This window comes from Girardinichthys multiradiatus, chromosome 9 (assembly GCF_021462225.1).
Source record: "Girardinichthys multiradiatus isolate DD_20200921_A chromosome 9, DD_fGirMul_XY1, whole genome shotgun sequence".
NCBI classification, from domain to species: Eukaryota; Metazoa; Chordata; class Actinopteri; order Cyprinodontiformes; family Goodeidae; genus Girardinichthys; species Girardinichthys multiradiatus.
The window spans coordinates 6340788-6355377 of record NC_061802.1 but is presented as its reverse complement, the minus strand read 5'-3'; the positions used below and the strand labels follow the sequence as shown (position 1 = coordinate 6355377).

Here is a 14590-nt window from a genome sequence, read left to right as displayed (position 1 = left end):
CCACTGAGCAACAGTCCAGTGCTGCTTCTCTGTAGCCCAGGACTGGGGAATGCGGCACCTGTAGCCCATTTCCTGCACACGCCTGTGCACGGTGGCTCTGGATGTTTCTACTCCAGACTCAGTCCACTGGTTCCGCAGGTCCCCCAAGGTCTGGAATCGGCCCTTCTCCACAATCTTCCTCAGGGTCCGGTCACCTCTTCTCATTGTGCAGCGTTTTCTGCCACACTTTTTCCTTCCCACAGACTTCCCACCGAGGTGCCTTGATACAGCACTCTGGGAACAGCCTATTTGTTCAGAAATTTCTTTCTGTGTCTTACCCTCTTGCTTGAGGGTGTCAATAGTGGCCTTCTGGACAGCAGTCAGGTCGGCAGTCTTACCCATGATTGGGGTTTTGAGTGATGAAACAGGCTGGGAGTTTTAAAGGCCTCAGGAATCTTTTGCAGGTGTTTAGAGTTAACTCGTTGATTCAGATGATGAGGTTCATAGCTCGTTTAGAGACCCTTTTAATGATATGCTAATTTTATGAGATAGGAATTTTGGGTTTTCATGAGCTGTATGCCAAAATCATCCGTATTAAGACAATAAAAGACCTGAAATATTTCAGTTAGTGTGCAATGAATCTAAAATATATCAATGTTAAATTTTCATCATGACATTATGGAAAATAATGAACTTTATCACAATATGCTAATTTTTTGAGAAGGACCTGTATGAAGCCTATTTTAGATCCAATATTAAAGCTTCAAATAGAGCTACAGGTCCTTCTCAAAATATTAGCATATTGTGATAAAGTTCCTTATTTTCCATAATGTAATGATGAAAATTTAACATTCATATATTTTAGATTCATTGCACACTAACTGAAATATTTCAGGTCTTTTATTGTCTTAATACGGATGATTTTGGCATACAGCTCATGAAAACCCAAAATTCCTATCTCACAAAATTAGCATATTTCATCCGACCAATAAAAGAAAAGTGTTTTTAATACAAAAAACGTCAACCTTCAAATAATCATGTACAGTTAGGCACTCAATACTTGGTCGGGAATCCTTTTGCAGAAATGACTGCTTCAATGCGGCGTGGCATGGAGGCAATCAGCCTGTGGCACTGCTGAGGTCTTATGGAGGCCCAGGATGCTTCGATAGCGGCCTTTAGCTCATCCAGAGTGTTGGGTCTTAAGTCTCTCAACGTTCTCTTCACAATATCCCACAGATTCTCTATGGGGTTCAGGTCAGGAGAGTTGGCAGGCCAATTGAGCACAGTGATACCATGGTCAGTAAACCATTTACCAGTGGTTTTGGCACTGTGAGCAGGTGCCAGGTCGTGCTGAAAAATGAAATCTTCATCTCCATAAAGCTTTTCAGCAGATGGAAGCATGAAGTGCTCCAAAATCTCCTGATAGCTAGCTGCATTGACCCTGCCCTTGATAAAACACAGTGGACCAACACCAGCAGCTGACACGGCACCCCAGACCATCACTGACTGTGGATACTTGACACTGGACTTCTGGCATTTTGGCATTTCCTTCTCCCCAGTCTTCCTCCAGACTCTGGCACCTTGATTTCTGAATGACATGCAGAATTTGCTTTCATCCGAAAAAAGTACTTTGGACCACTGAGCAACAATCCAGTGCTGCTTCTCTGTAGCCCAGGTCAGGCGCTTCTGCCGCTGTTTCTGGTTCAAAAGTGGCTTGACCTGGGGAATGCAGCACCTGTAGCCCATTTTCTGCACACACCTGTGCACGGTGGCTCTGGATGTTTCTACTCCAGACTCAGTCAACTGCTTCCGCAGGTCCCCCAAGGTCTGGAATCGGCCCTTCTCCACAATCGTCCTCAGGGTCCGGTCACCTCTTCTCGTTGTGCAGCGTTTTCTGCCACACTTTTTCCTTCCCACAGACTTCCCACTGAGGTGCCTTGATACAGCACTCTGGGAACAGCCTATTCGTTCAGAAATTTCTTTCTGTGTCTTACCCTCTTGCTTGAGGGTGTCAATAGTGGCCTTCTGGACAGCAGTCAGGTCGGCAGTCTTACCCATGATTGGGGTTTTGAGTGATGAACCAGGCTGGGAGTTTTAAAGGCCTCAGGAATCTTTTGCAGGTGTTTAGAGTTAACTCGTTGATTCAGATGATTAGGTTCATAGCTCGTTTAGAGACCCTTTTAATGATATGCTAATTTTGTGAGATAGGAATGTTGGGTTTTCATGAGCTGTATGCCAAAATCATCCGTATTAAGACAATAAAAGACCTGAAATATTTCAGTTAGTGTGCAATGAATCTAAAATATATGAATGTTAAATTTTCATCATGACATTATGGAAAATAATGAACTTTATCACAATATGCTAATATTTTGAGAAGGACCTGTATTTGTATAAACCAAGATGGTGCCGACGATGGCAGCCTCGGAGCTTCGCTCTCTCTTTGTTTTTGTATTTTGTGTGTTTTTCAAGACACAGTACTCTGGTGTCGGGCCACAATTCCAAGGAAGATATAAATAGGCTCTTTCAGCGCATGAAAACAAAGAAAGCTGGAGGACCTGATAACGTCTCCCCATCATGCCTGAAAGCTTGTGCAAATCAACTCGCTCCGATCTTCACCCTGATCTTCAACAAATCACTGGAGAAATGTGAGGTCCCCTCCTGCCTCAAACGATCCACCATCATCCTGGTTCCCAAGAAACCCACCATCGTAGGATTAAATGACTACAGGCCTGTAGCCCTGACGTCTGTGGTCATGAAATCCTTTGAGCAGCTGGTGTTGAAGCACCTGAAAGACATCACAGGCCCCCTGCTGGACCCCCTGCAGTTTACTTACCGAGCAAACAGGTCGGCAGATGATGCTGTTAACTTAGGTCTACACTTCATCCTGCAACACATCGACCACCCAGGGACGTAAACAAGGATCCTGTTTGTAGACTTCAGCTCGGCCTTCAACACCATCATACCAGACATCCTCCACCAGAAGCTCACACAGCTCAACGTCCCAGCATCCACCTGTCAGTGGATCAACAGCTTCCTGACAGACCGACAGCAGCAGGTGAGACTGGGTCAGGAAAAGAGCTGCTAAAATCTCTGCAGACCCCACACACCCTGCACATAAACTGTTTAGAGTTTTACCTTCAGGCCGTTGCTACAGAGCATTGTTCGCTAAAACCAGCCACCACAGAGACAGTTTCTTCTCCCAGGCTCTTTCTCTGATGAACATTTAATAGAGTACAGAACAACAGCATACAGATGTAGCAAATGCACCTTTTTCATTAGATATGTGTATATTGTACATTGTAAATATGTATATTCTGTAATGCAAAAACAAAACCAAAGAGCAAAGTGTACCGGAGTCAAATTTCTTGTTTGTATGTACGAACTTGGCAATAACGTTGATTCTGAAACAAAAATTAAAAATCCTTTTACGAATACAGGTAATATTTTTGTATGCACCAGAGCTTTAAAATTTGGTCACCATTAATATTTTTTTATTGCAAACTTAAAAACTTTGTAAGTTATTTTACATGCATTTTATACACAATAGCTTTCCCATTCAAATTCATTCATCCAACTGACCCAGAACATAATTTAAGGGCATTTAATTTAACTTTAGATGGGTTTCAGTTGACAGAATGGTGCTTTTAATAAATCAAAAGCTGCATGAACAGGCTTTGCATTTTTTTAATGCCTAAAGACTTTGTTAATGCTAGGATTTTGTCATAATGTTTACTGCCGACCTGACCTACATGCAGAGACACCCAGAGACAAAATACAGTTCTTATGGTTAGATCTATTAACTACAAGCCCAGGAGGAGGAGAAACGGGAGATCAGGACAGGAACCCACTGGTTGCGGGAAAAAGCCTCTGGACCTCAGAAACGTGCCAGAGAATGATGTGCGGCTTACAGGTGAGAGCGGGGAGGTCCGCAGAACCTGGAGTGAGTGTGAACGCAGTCAGCCTTCATCCAGAGCGGATGGTAAGGCGGCGCCGAGCGGATGGCGCTGGGAGGGCGGACAGGTTCGCTCAGCTGGGAAGTCTCTCTGGATGGTTTGCCAGCTGGTATGATCCAGGATTCAGGGGAGTGTTCCGACAGGGTTTCCGTGTTTCTGGTTAGCTCAAGTCCGGTCGAGGAATCAGCACCTGAAGGTTGCAGGACAGGGAAAAGTTAGTACAAGGTACCCACAAAAACAAGTCTTCTCTTTCAAGCAAGAACAAATAATCAGAACGGCCAGTAAACTGTACCGCAAGGGCGAAATGCTCAGGCAATGAAATGCCGGCAAACCCTCCTCTTTATACTGCCCTGCCGAGTGCTTGATGAGCTACACCTGTCCCTCTCCAACTCCTCCAGGCAGCCGCACCTGGTGGTGAAAAAAGGTTATCGGCAGGTAGATCACACCTCCAGATCCTGACAGAATTTTATTTATGGTGTTTTCTCATCTGAAGCTGGCTGGTCTTTGTCCATTGATAATTTGAGCTAAGCCTCTGAAACTGTGCTTACAAAATTGTGAGAAGATTTTGATTGTCAGCTGTCCATCAGCTTTGAGCTGAGGTTTCCATGGTGATGTTAACTGCAGCATTGTATCTGAGTCACACAAAAATCTTCTGAAACCTTGTTTTAAACTGTTTTCAGAAATCAATGTAATCCTTCATGACACATTTTAGCAATCTAAGGTATCACAAGACACAGTCTGATATTTATCTTTTCGTTGTGCAGAAGGTGCAGTTAAAAAAGAGCAACTTTTGGTTTTATACAAAAATAATTTTCTCACTTTCAACTGAAGTGCATAGGGCAGCTGGTATTTTCTTGTCATTAGTAAACTTCTGCTGCAAGAAATGTGTCTACTTGCTTAAAGATTTTTCACCAAAACGTGCTCACCGTTTATAGATTTCATCTGGTTTTGCTTTTTTCTTTTCACATTAACATGTTTCAGATCATCTAACTTTAATATCAGACAAACATAACAAGAATCAATAAAAAAGGCTGTTTGCAAATGGGGATTTTATTTAATTAAGTGAAAAAAGCTATCCAAACCAACCTGGCCCAATGTAAAATATTTCCTGAAAGCCTATTTAAGGTCATGCCACAGCACCTCAATTGCATTTAAGACTTTGACTAGGTCACTCCAAAGCCTAGTGTGCTTCAGAATATTGTCACCAGTGTTTCATGTTTTTCTCCATTTGTAGATAACTGCTCTCACCGTGGTTCAGTTTAATCCCAAAGTCTCAGGAATGGCTTTGCAACCCTTTTCAAACCAACAGATGTCAGCAACTTTTTTTAACTTCTGTCCTTCAGTTTCTTTAGTTTGGGGCATGATGCTTTACTTTTTGAAATCTTTTAGCCTATTTAATTATGTCAGACAGGTTATCTGTAAGTGATTCGTGATTCTAGAGGTCAGAGAGCAATCAGGCCCATGTATGGCAAGTAAAACTGAAATCAGTTAATGTTAATCACAGATAATTCATAATGTAACAAGGGAAGCATTTACTTTTTCAGGTTGTTTTGGATACATTTTTTCCTTCACAAAGGAAATCATTAATCGTAAATCTCTTATTTGTATTTATTCTGGTTATCGTTAATATTGTTTGAAAATCTGAAACATTTAAGTGTGACAAAAAAGAAATATAGAAGAAACCTGTAAGATACTTTTGATTTAAAATGTTGTTTCTTTAAATTTCAGATCATTTGCCAGGAAGTCTGAAAGCCGAAAGGATTTAGCTGAATTATTTCTGACAAACACACTATGTTCTATTGTCCTCCAGCTGTCAAGCATCAGAAGAAACTGCTTTTACTTAAAAGTTGATACCAAGGTCAGGATTAGAGATTTGTGAAAAGAAAAGAAGAAAACTATACAAGGATGCATGAATGCGCTGAAAGAACTACAAAGAACAGTTTAACTGTCTGCAAACACTCCTATCAGCTTTAGTGTGCCGTTATGTTGAGATGTCACTGACAAGTAAAGATTTGTTGCCTTTCTCTGGCCAGAAGATATGAGAGATGAACTGTCGGAGCTCCTCCAATCTTCACATATATTATCATCCCCATCAGCAGAACTGCTGGAACCAGAGGCTGGCTAGGAAAGGTCAGCAAGGTTTGACAAACATCCCAGAACTGAATGTAATTTTGGGGGGATTTTGAAGCAACAAATGGTTTAAATGATTTCTCCATACTTGAAGGAATGAAGCAGGCTGCAAAGTTGAAATCTGCAAGATGAAATTAATGCTGTATGGGTCAGATTTGTATTTTCAGAGTTGAATCAAAATATACTTTGTTAGACTATTAAGGGATCAAAAGCAGAGTGTACTTTAGTATACTGAGAAGCAATGTGTACACAACACCACCAGAAATCCACAGCAAATGTTTAGTTCTTGGCATATCTCGTACTCGTACTCGTCGTCTTCCGCTTTATCCGGGCCCGGTTCACAGGGGCAGCAGACTCAGCAGAGACACCCAGACATCCCTCTCCGCAGACACCTCCTCCAGCTCCTCCCAGGGGAGCCCAAGGCGTTCCCAGGCCAGCTGAGAGACATAGTCCCTCCAGCGTGTTCTGGGCCGTCCCCTGGGCCTCCTCCCGGTGGGACGTGCAAGGAACACTTCCCGAGGAAGGCGTCCAGGAGGCATTCGATGTAGATAGACCTGAGCCACCTCAACTGCCTCCTCTCGATGTGGAGGAACAGCCCCTCCGAGCCCCTCCCGGATGGCCGAGCTCCTCACCCTATCTCTAAGGGAGTGCCCGGCCACCCTACGGAGGAGCGTAGACCAACTGGTAAATCGAGAGCTTTGCTTTTCGGCTCAGCTCTCTCTTCATCACCATGTTTTGGGTCATTATCTTATTCCAGGAACCAACTGTGTTTCAGCTTTAACTTTTTCAAACATGGTCTCACATTTTCCTCATCTACCCTCTTAAAGACAACACAATTCATGGTGTATGTTATAACGGTGAGATGGCCAGGCCTCGTTCCTGCAAAGCATCCCCAAAGCATGACACTTGCAGTTCTGTGTTTCACGATTGGCATGACATTTTTTTCCTGTGTTGTTCCAAACATGTCCTTGGTTTCAGTGTCCACATAGTTCAATAAACTAATCTGTCCAAAGAACAGCCAAAGAACATCCTGGAAGTCCTGGTCTTTGTCTATGTTCTCTTCAACAAACTCTGACCTGGCTTTCATGTTTTTCTAGGAGAGTCAAGGTTTACTTTATGGACACCCCCATGGAAGGTAAAATTGCACAGTCTCTTTAGGATTGTACATAGAGTCACATTCATGTCATCTGTGATGATATTTTAGGGTTTTTCAGCATCTTGCAATGTGCTTTGAGGGTAAATTTAAATGGGTGGCCAGACTTTGGTATGTCGGTGTTGGTTTTGTTTGTCTTCTCCCCTGTAGACTGTTTTCTTGTTTTAATTGTTTAGTAATATAAAAATTTTCAACATTGGTAAAATAATATTTAACATCCATTTCCAAATGTTATAAAAAAGCAGTTTCATAGGGTGTCCTAATTTTTTCATATGACAGTAAGTGGCCTGGTCTGATAAATCACAGGATGCAATATGGGAGGAAGACAAGTAAGCAAAGGCAGTGTAATGCTCTAGGCAATGTTTTACTTGCAACCTTGGGTCCTGCCTCTATGTGAATGTAACTTTAACACATATTTATCTAAGCATTGTTACAGACCGTGTGCATGTTTTCCTGAAACTGATATTCCTTGATGTATGTGGCCTCTTTCAGGAAAATGATGTGCACTGCCACAAAGCAAACATGATTCAGGAATGTTTAGAGGAAAACCAAGAGTGTGATGGGTTTTCTTGGCCTCAAAATTCCCTAGATTTGAGTCCAATCAAGCATCTGTTGGATGCTGGGCATACAAGTCCTAATCATGGAGGCCCCACTTGGCTACCTATATGACTTAACTGATGCGCTGCCAACATTTTGTGCCATCACAGCAAAAAAGTGGACCAACACACTATTTGGTAGGAGGTCAGAATCGTATTCCTGACCACTGTATGTGGTTACATGTTTTAATGTAACATCAAATCTGGTGTTTGTGTTACCATGATGTGGCCAATATGCAAACACTTGGATCATTGGAGGGATTTTCTACTTTATTTTTCACTGAGCATCGACCCCATGAAATCCCTTTAAAATGAAATTATTTTACCTCAAAGGCTAAAATACTTGTGCAGAGAAGACTCTTCTATAAACAAACACCCAATTAGGCTAGAAGACAGCCTTCATAAAATGATTTTCCATAGCCTTTCAACTCAAAGACCAAACAGAAAACTATGTTTGATTTATTTGAAATTGTAATTGCTTGCATGTCTGTGAACTCCATAATGACGAAAACCTCTGCAGATTGTTAAAATTAGTTGATGGGTTCCTTTATCCTTACCCTGAAACACCAGCTCTTTTAAGATATCTGTTAATCTAAATTAGATGGGAAACTATTACAATGATCAAATTACTTTAACATCCCATGTTGGATGGTGAGGACAAATTCAATCCCTGACAGATAATCCAACAGAGGAACATGTTAATTCTCTAGTTCACACACTTGTGTCATGTCAGGCTAACAGTTAATCCACCCAGAGATTTATTACTTTGGCAGGATAAATGCTGTCAGGATTAATGTGTGGAGAGATTAGCACATACAACCTATCAAGCATTAAAGAGAAGCACGTTGTTTAATACCAGTTTAGAAAAAAAGAAAACATTCTTAACCTGTTGTCAGATCCAGTAGGAAGTGGCATTTTTCCCCTTTCAGAAAAACAATTCATAAAAGAAGCTTTTATATGAAGAATAAAACACTTTTTTAACATGCTTCTGATCCATTTTATTTTAGTTTTAATACCAATCCTTAAAAAACCTTTTTTGCTCCAGACTCTTTTTGTTGGTTCTTAATCCACTGCCACAATACGGATATTGTATGTAGACGAGCACAAGTATCATCTTGAGTTTCTTCTTGGCACCTCACAGGTGAAGGATTTCATTGTTAACTAAGACAACCGCAGCAGCAATGTCAACATGTTGTCAGACGGCTAGAGAAACCAGTCTGCACATTGGTTACGTAACATAAATAAATGAGACCTTTCATTAATGCTCCCTTGAAACCTAGTCCTGGTAAAGTTTTGTGGCTTTGATTTTCATTTTGAGACATGTCATGAGAATGACAAAGCAGGTTCAGATAGTCAGAGCTCAATTAAACCCAACCAGTTTTATCACTTTCTTGAGGCCTCAGCCTTTTATCTGAACCTCCAGTCCTCATTCATCTGCCCTCCAACTAAGCCCACCTAGAAAATTCCTTAATACTTTAATACGCTCCTTTTTAATCATTCTTCTTTGAGATCCTGTGCACCGTGCCTTTCATTCTCACACACATACACATTCTCATTGAGCAGATGCATCATACAATTCTGTGTTTTTAAGTGTCTGATAGTGACGCACTCAAGTGTGAAGATGTCAGGGAGAAAAGTAATGAAAGACAAAGCAGCTTAGCCTGCTGCGACCTGCACATCCCAGTCTGTGTTGCAGTTAAAAACTTTCTGGAGAGATTTTACACCTGCCAAAACATGGTTTACAGACGATGTTTTCTGGTAAATAATGAATCACACCCATTGCAGAAAACAGTCTGGCATTCCTATGTTAATAATCATAGAAACAGGTTGTTTAGTGCTTCTTTGACTTTTTGATTTTGCAGAGACATTTTTTAAAATAACTATATAGTCTCAATTTAAACTGGTCAAAAAATGTACACTTAACAAAAGAGGAAACATGTCACAGACTTTACCAGTAAACATGGTGGGGCAGGGGCCAAGACATACAATGTCAAAGGTTGGTGAAAAAGTATCACCTCATCTATCTTAACCTGTCTGTGATAAAATCTGCCAACACATTAATCTTCCTGGAAACTCAAATGCTTTCAAACAGAGCTGCTGGCATGAAAACAGCCTGTTCTAGTCATTATTGTAGATGATAAAAAATGTAGTTTAACTGGAATGTGGGGAACAAATATAAAACTGTTCAAGATGTATCTGTTGACATAGAAACCTAGCATAGAAACACGCCTAAGATAGATAGTTCATCTCTGATCGTTACAGCTGTCGTGTTAAACCACTTTTGCTAAGCTTCCATCAGCTGATATTCAGGATCACTGCATGAAACCAGGAGCAAATAGAAACAAATGACATTCACAGAGATCAAATTTAAAAGTGTCTCAACTGGTACCCTTAAAACAAGTTCTTGGCATAGAGATATATGAACATAAAAAAGATGAATCACAAATAACCTTTTTGTTTGTTTTGGTGAGTGAGGTTTTTAATAACTTATGTCAACGGTCATGTGTTTATAGCTCAAACATCAATAAAACTTTGATCAGCAACATGTCCTTAGTCAGTGTACCTTGAAGGCTGAACACCATGGCATTGATGAATACAAGTTTTATAGCTCCACCATCAATCATAAGGCTTAGCCAGGGTCAATATAATTAAGGGCTCGGATTTTATAAATGCAGGATAGAAGATGGATATTATAAAGCAAAGAAATCCCATCAATCTTTTAAAATGAAATCTTGTTCTTCATTTACATTTTTATTTTTCTGATAGTTTACTTCAAACTACACAATTTTTAATGCTCTGGGATGTAATTCTGGTATAAATTTAGACATGAACATATTTTTTATGTATTAGTTAAAAGCAAAGCAAAACAGCAGGTTTCTAATCTTACCATTGTGACATCTTTGCAACTTCAGGTGATAAACTAGGAAATACATCTACTCCACACGCACACACACACACGCACAATTGACTTCCATTGATTTTCAGTCATTTTCAACCCTTTCTATACCCTAACCCTGACAATAACCCTAAACCTAACCATTACCAGTGCTTACCTAACCCTAACCTTAACCTAAACTCAATTCACACCTTAGTCCTAAACCTAACCGTTAGCAAAATAGGTCGTGAGGACCAGCAAAATGTCCTCACTTTGGTACAAACGGTCCTCAATTTGATGGTGAAATCGGGAAAATGGTTCTCACTGTGATGCCAAGACAGGAACACACACACACACACACACACACACAGAAATAGTCCCAAAGGTTGAGGTTATACATACACAACTTCATATTTTATGAATACAAACTGTCTACTCTGATGTCAGATGCAACCCTGATTTAATAAAGTCGATCAGGGTTTTGTCTCCAGATATCGTTTTTGTAAAGCAAAGCTGCTCTAGCACATGTAGGCAGCCAGGTTCTCCATATGGTATACCTGAAATGCGGCGACAGGACATGTGAAAGAAATGAACATGCGCGATTTGGCAGAGCTCTTCAAGTCTCTTATTTGATGATGACAACTGATATTATCATGTGACGGGTACATGGTTGCTTATTTCTTCTTTAACATTTTGGAGTTCTTATAGACTGCATTTGGGTATTCTTATTCATGTGAGCTTGGACTTAACTTATACCAAGGTGCAGCTGGAATTGAGTGCATTCTGCTGAGTTCATGTTTTGGACGTCATTTCTGTTTGTGCCTCCCAGGTAGACCTACAGCAACTCTCCTTAAATCTCTCGCATAGTTTATTTAAGACAAAAGTCTAGTTTGTATCTGAAAACAGTTTTAATAATTAGAGTCATCAAAATGATGATGTTTCTACAATTTATGTGCAGAATTATCAAGGCTAGACCTCATACATCTGTCATATAGTAGTAACTTGTTACAAAAATAATTAGTTTTACTACCACTTACCATATCATTTCCTTTACATTATTACACCTAAGATCCAGAACTGTTAATTATGTTTTATCAGCCCAATGATACAGAGGTGCTGTATAAACCTAAAAATGCTGTATATGAAAATAAATCTTTTTATATTCAAACATAGCCTTGAAAATCTGAAGGTGGTGAACCCTTGTTTTACCACAGCCTAAAAACAACAATCCTGTGCAGATTTACATTTTTTACACACAAGCTGAGGATGCTGGGAGAATCCTCACATTCCTGTACCTAAATTATTCTAGATTTTAATATTTGTTCTTAAGCTGTCTCATCTGGCAGTCAAAATCCTTCATAAATAAAGTGTATCACCTGAAATAAGCACATTTTGTAGAATGTGACAATACATACATACCTAAATTATAAGTAAGAAGCTAAAACATCAACCGACACATGCCTTGCTATTTTGTATATCTGACCTAATTAAAATCTCCTGCACAAATGAATATGTAGCATTGCAAAAGTATTCATGCCCCTTAGGCTTTTCAACTTTTTTTGACATTACAATGATGTTAAAGTATTTTGAGATTGAGATTTACTGTTATAGATTAACACAAAGTACATCCTAATTATGAAGTTGAGCAAAATGATACATGGTTTTCAAAAGGTTTGAATCTGAAAAGTGAGGCATGCATATATATTAAGCCCCCTACGCTGAGAAAAATTCCAGCGCAAGCAAAGGCCTTCAGAAGTAAACAACTATTCAACACTCCACCTGGACTGAACACAGCCAAACATGTTTCCTCTTGGTTTAAGAAATCAAGACACTACAGAGCATTATTACAAAATATCAGAAATGATACCTTTTGCAGCAAAATCATCATAAAGTAGTCCAAAGCAGATAAGCCATGCAGGGCAAGAATAGTGTGCACAGACTTACAAGTAGCACAAACATCAGATAACTCTTTGTTTTACCTTTTAAGAAAAAACCTTTCCATCCTGTTCCATCTCGATTCTTACAAATATTAAATCTATGCAGGACCTTTACTACTACTTTACTACTAGTGGTGTGGTAACAAACATGTAAATGTAAATTAATCACTAGATCATATTAAAATAAAGGTCAAACCAAATAATAAAATCCATTATCATCCAAGTGTTTTAAATTTCTTTTCCAACAATGAGCTCAATGTACACATCAGGCTATTATCTACTGGATCTCTTAATATAAATATATAATTTATATATACTCGTATTTACATCTTCTCAAAAAAGTCAGTAGTGTTGTGTGAACTATCCTATAACCATTAAACACAAACACAGGTAGGTCAGTTACAGGTAATAGTAAAAAAGATGTTCTTTGCACCAGGAGCTGTGGTAAATCAGCAGCTTGTTCCATCCCGTTGGCCACCAATGGCTAAAACAGTCAGAACGGTTCAGCTGGGCTTACTGAAGCTTTACGGCACCACAAAACATTCAAAACTCTGTTGACCTTCAACTATCCCAGTTTGTCTGTCGGTGGGGCTTTCTCTTCCTGGTCAGCGTGGTTCCCATGAGGACAGCATTAGGAGCAGAAGAATCACCAAGGTGAGCTGTTCAAAGGTTATTGTATGTGCTGAGCTGTGCACAGCCACCTGAAAAAGACACAAGTTGGAATAATGTTATGCAATATCATTTTACAGATAGATTGCAAATTAGAATACCATCGCAAGGTTCATTTATTTCAGTAATACACTTCAATATTGTCGAAAGTATTTGTCTGTTTACTACAAAATTGCAGCATGCAGCCAGGTGGGCAAAGAGTAAAATCTGGCGGGGAACAATGAGAACCAATGAGCATATATATTGAGGAGATGTGATGGGCTACAAGGAAACCAGGTGAGTACAATGAGGCAAGTACAGGTGAGCTGAATGAGACTGATGGGATGGTGCTATAAGGAACTTGGATTATGTGTCTCTCCACTTCCAGACTGCGAGAGATTGTTTTCCAAATGAAGTGCAAAAATTTCACCAGTAAAAAAGACTTTGGACCACTCTGCAAAAGACCCCTAAACCCAAAAATGATGCTTCTGACATTGTCTCTGGGTCAGGACTGGCTTAAATCAAGCAAAGTGAAAGTTATAGCCAATGTTCTGACTTCAGCTGTAGTCCACGCTTTGTGAATCTCCCCCAAAGTATTTTATTGGCTTTGCTTCACAATCCTCTGAAGGCTGCAGTTTTTCGTGTTGCTTGTGCAGCTTTTTCTACCACACTTTGTCCTTCCACTCAACTTTCTATTATTGTAATATGTTTTCTTTTGTACAGCCAGCTTATTCAGCAATGATTATGTCTATATTTAAAAAGATTTCCCTTTTGGTCTTATATAATATTGTAGTTTTCTAATAAACTGAACAAAGACTTTTCATTAGCTGCAAGACTTAATTCTCAAAATTAAGAGAAATTATTTTCTTATTTAATGCAGGATTTTGTGAGTGTTTGGGTTAGGAAACTACAATTTTGTGGAATAAACTTGAGTTTAGGGAAAACAAGCATTAGTAACTTATTTGAGCCTTATGCAAAGAAAGGTGCAAAGTATTTAATTTACAAGGTGATCTGTGACTGTGACCTTTATAGTACATCATTCCCAGATTGTATCAGGATCCGTTTTATAGAATCAGATATGTACAAAACTAATACATAAAACTGTAAGTCTGCTTTGCAGTTGGATGATTAAAAGAAGCTGCAAACTATTGGAAACAGACATTTAGTCAGCAGAAATGGCTTCAATAATGTATAACCACAGCCTTGTATGCAAGAAAGTTGTCAAAAATCAAGAGGAATACATTATTAAACTTTCCCCGGTATTGCATTACATTAACCAAAGCAAAATGTAAACATGATCCAAAGTTTACTTTCAA

General features: G+C 39.6%; 1 protein-coding gene and 1 long non-coding RNA gene across 3 annotated transcripts in view; both read right to left on the bottom strand.

Annotated features, from left to right (window-relative positions):
- Positions 1–3456: 3456 nt before the first annotated feature.
- On the bottom strand, positions 3457–4540 carry LOC124874367. Its single transcript, XR_007039782.1, has 3 exons — positions 4484–4540; positions 4228–4343; positions 3457–4125 (listed from the first exon to the last, which is right to left on the bottom strand). It is a non-coding gene; the product is annotated as an uncharacterized LOC124874367 (long non-coding RNA).
- A 7038-nt stretch (positions 4541–11578) lies between these two features.
- The window catches only part of LOC124873343 (glypican-5-like), a 107893-nt gene continuing 104881 nt past the window's right edge, over positions 11579–14590 (bottom strand). For both annotated transcript variants that reach the window (XM_047373913.1, XM_047373912.1), the window contains exon 11: positions 11579–13327. In XM_047373913.1, coding sequence (XP_047229869.1) covers positions 13232–13327 — 96 coding nt within the window. In that variant the 3' untranslated portion in view covers positions 11579–13231. The remainder of the gene's footprint in view (positions 13328–14590) is intronic.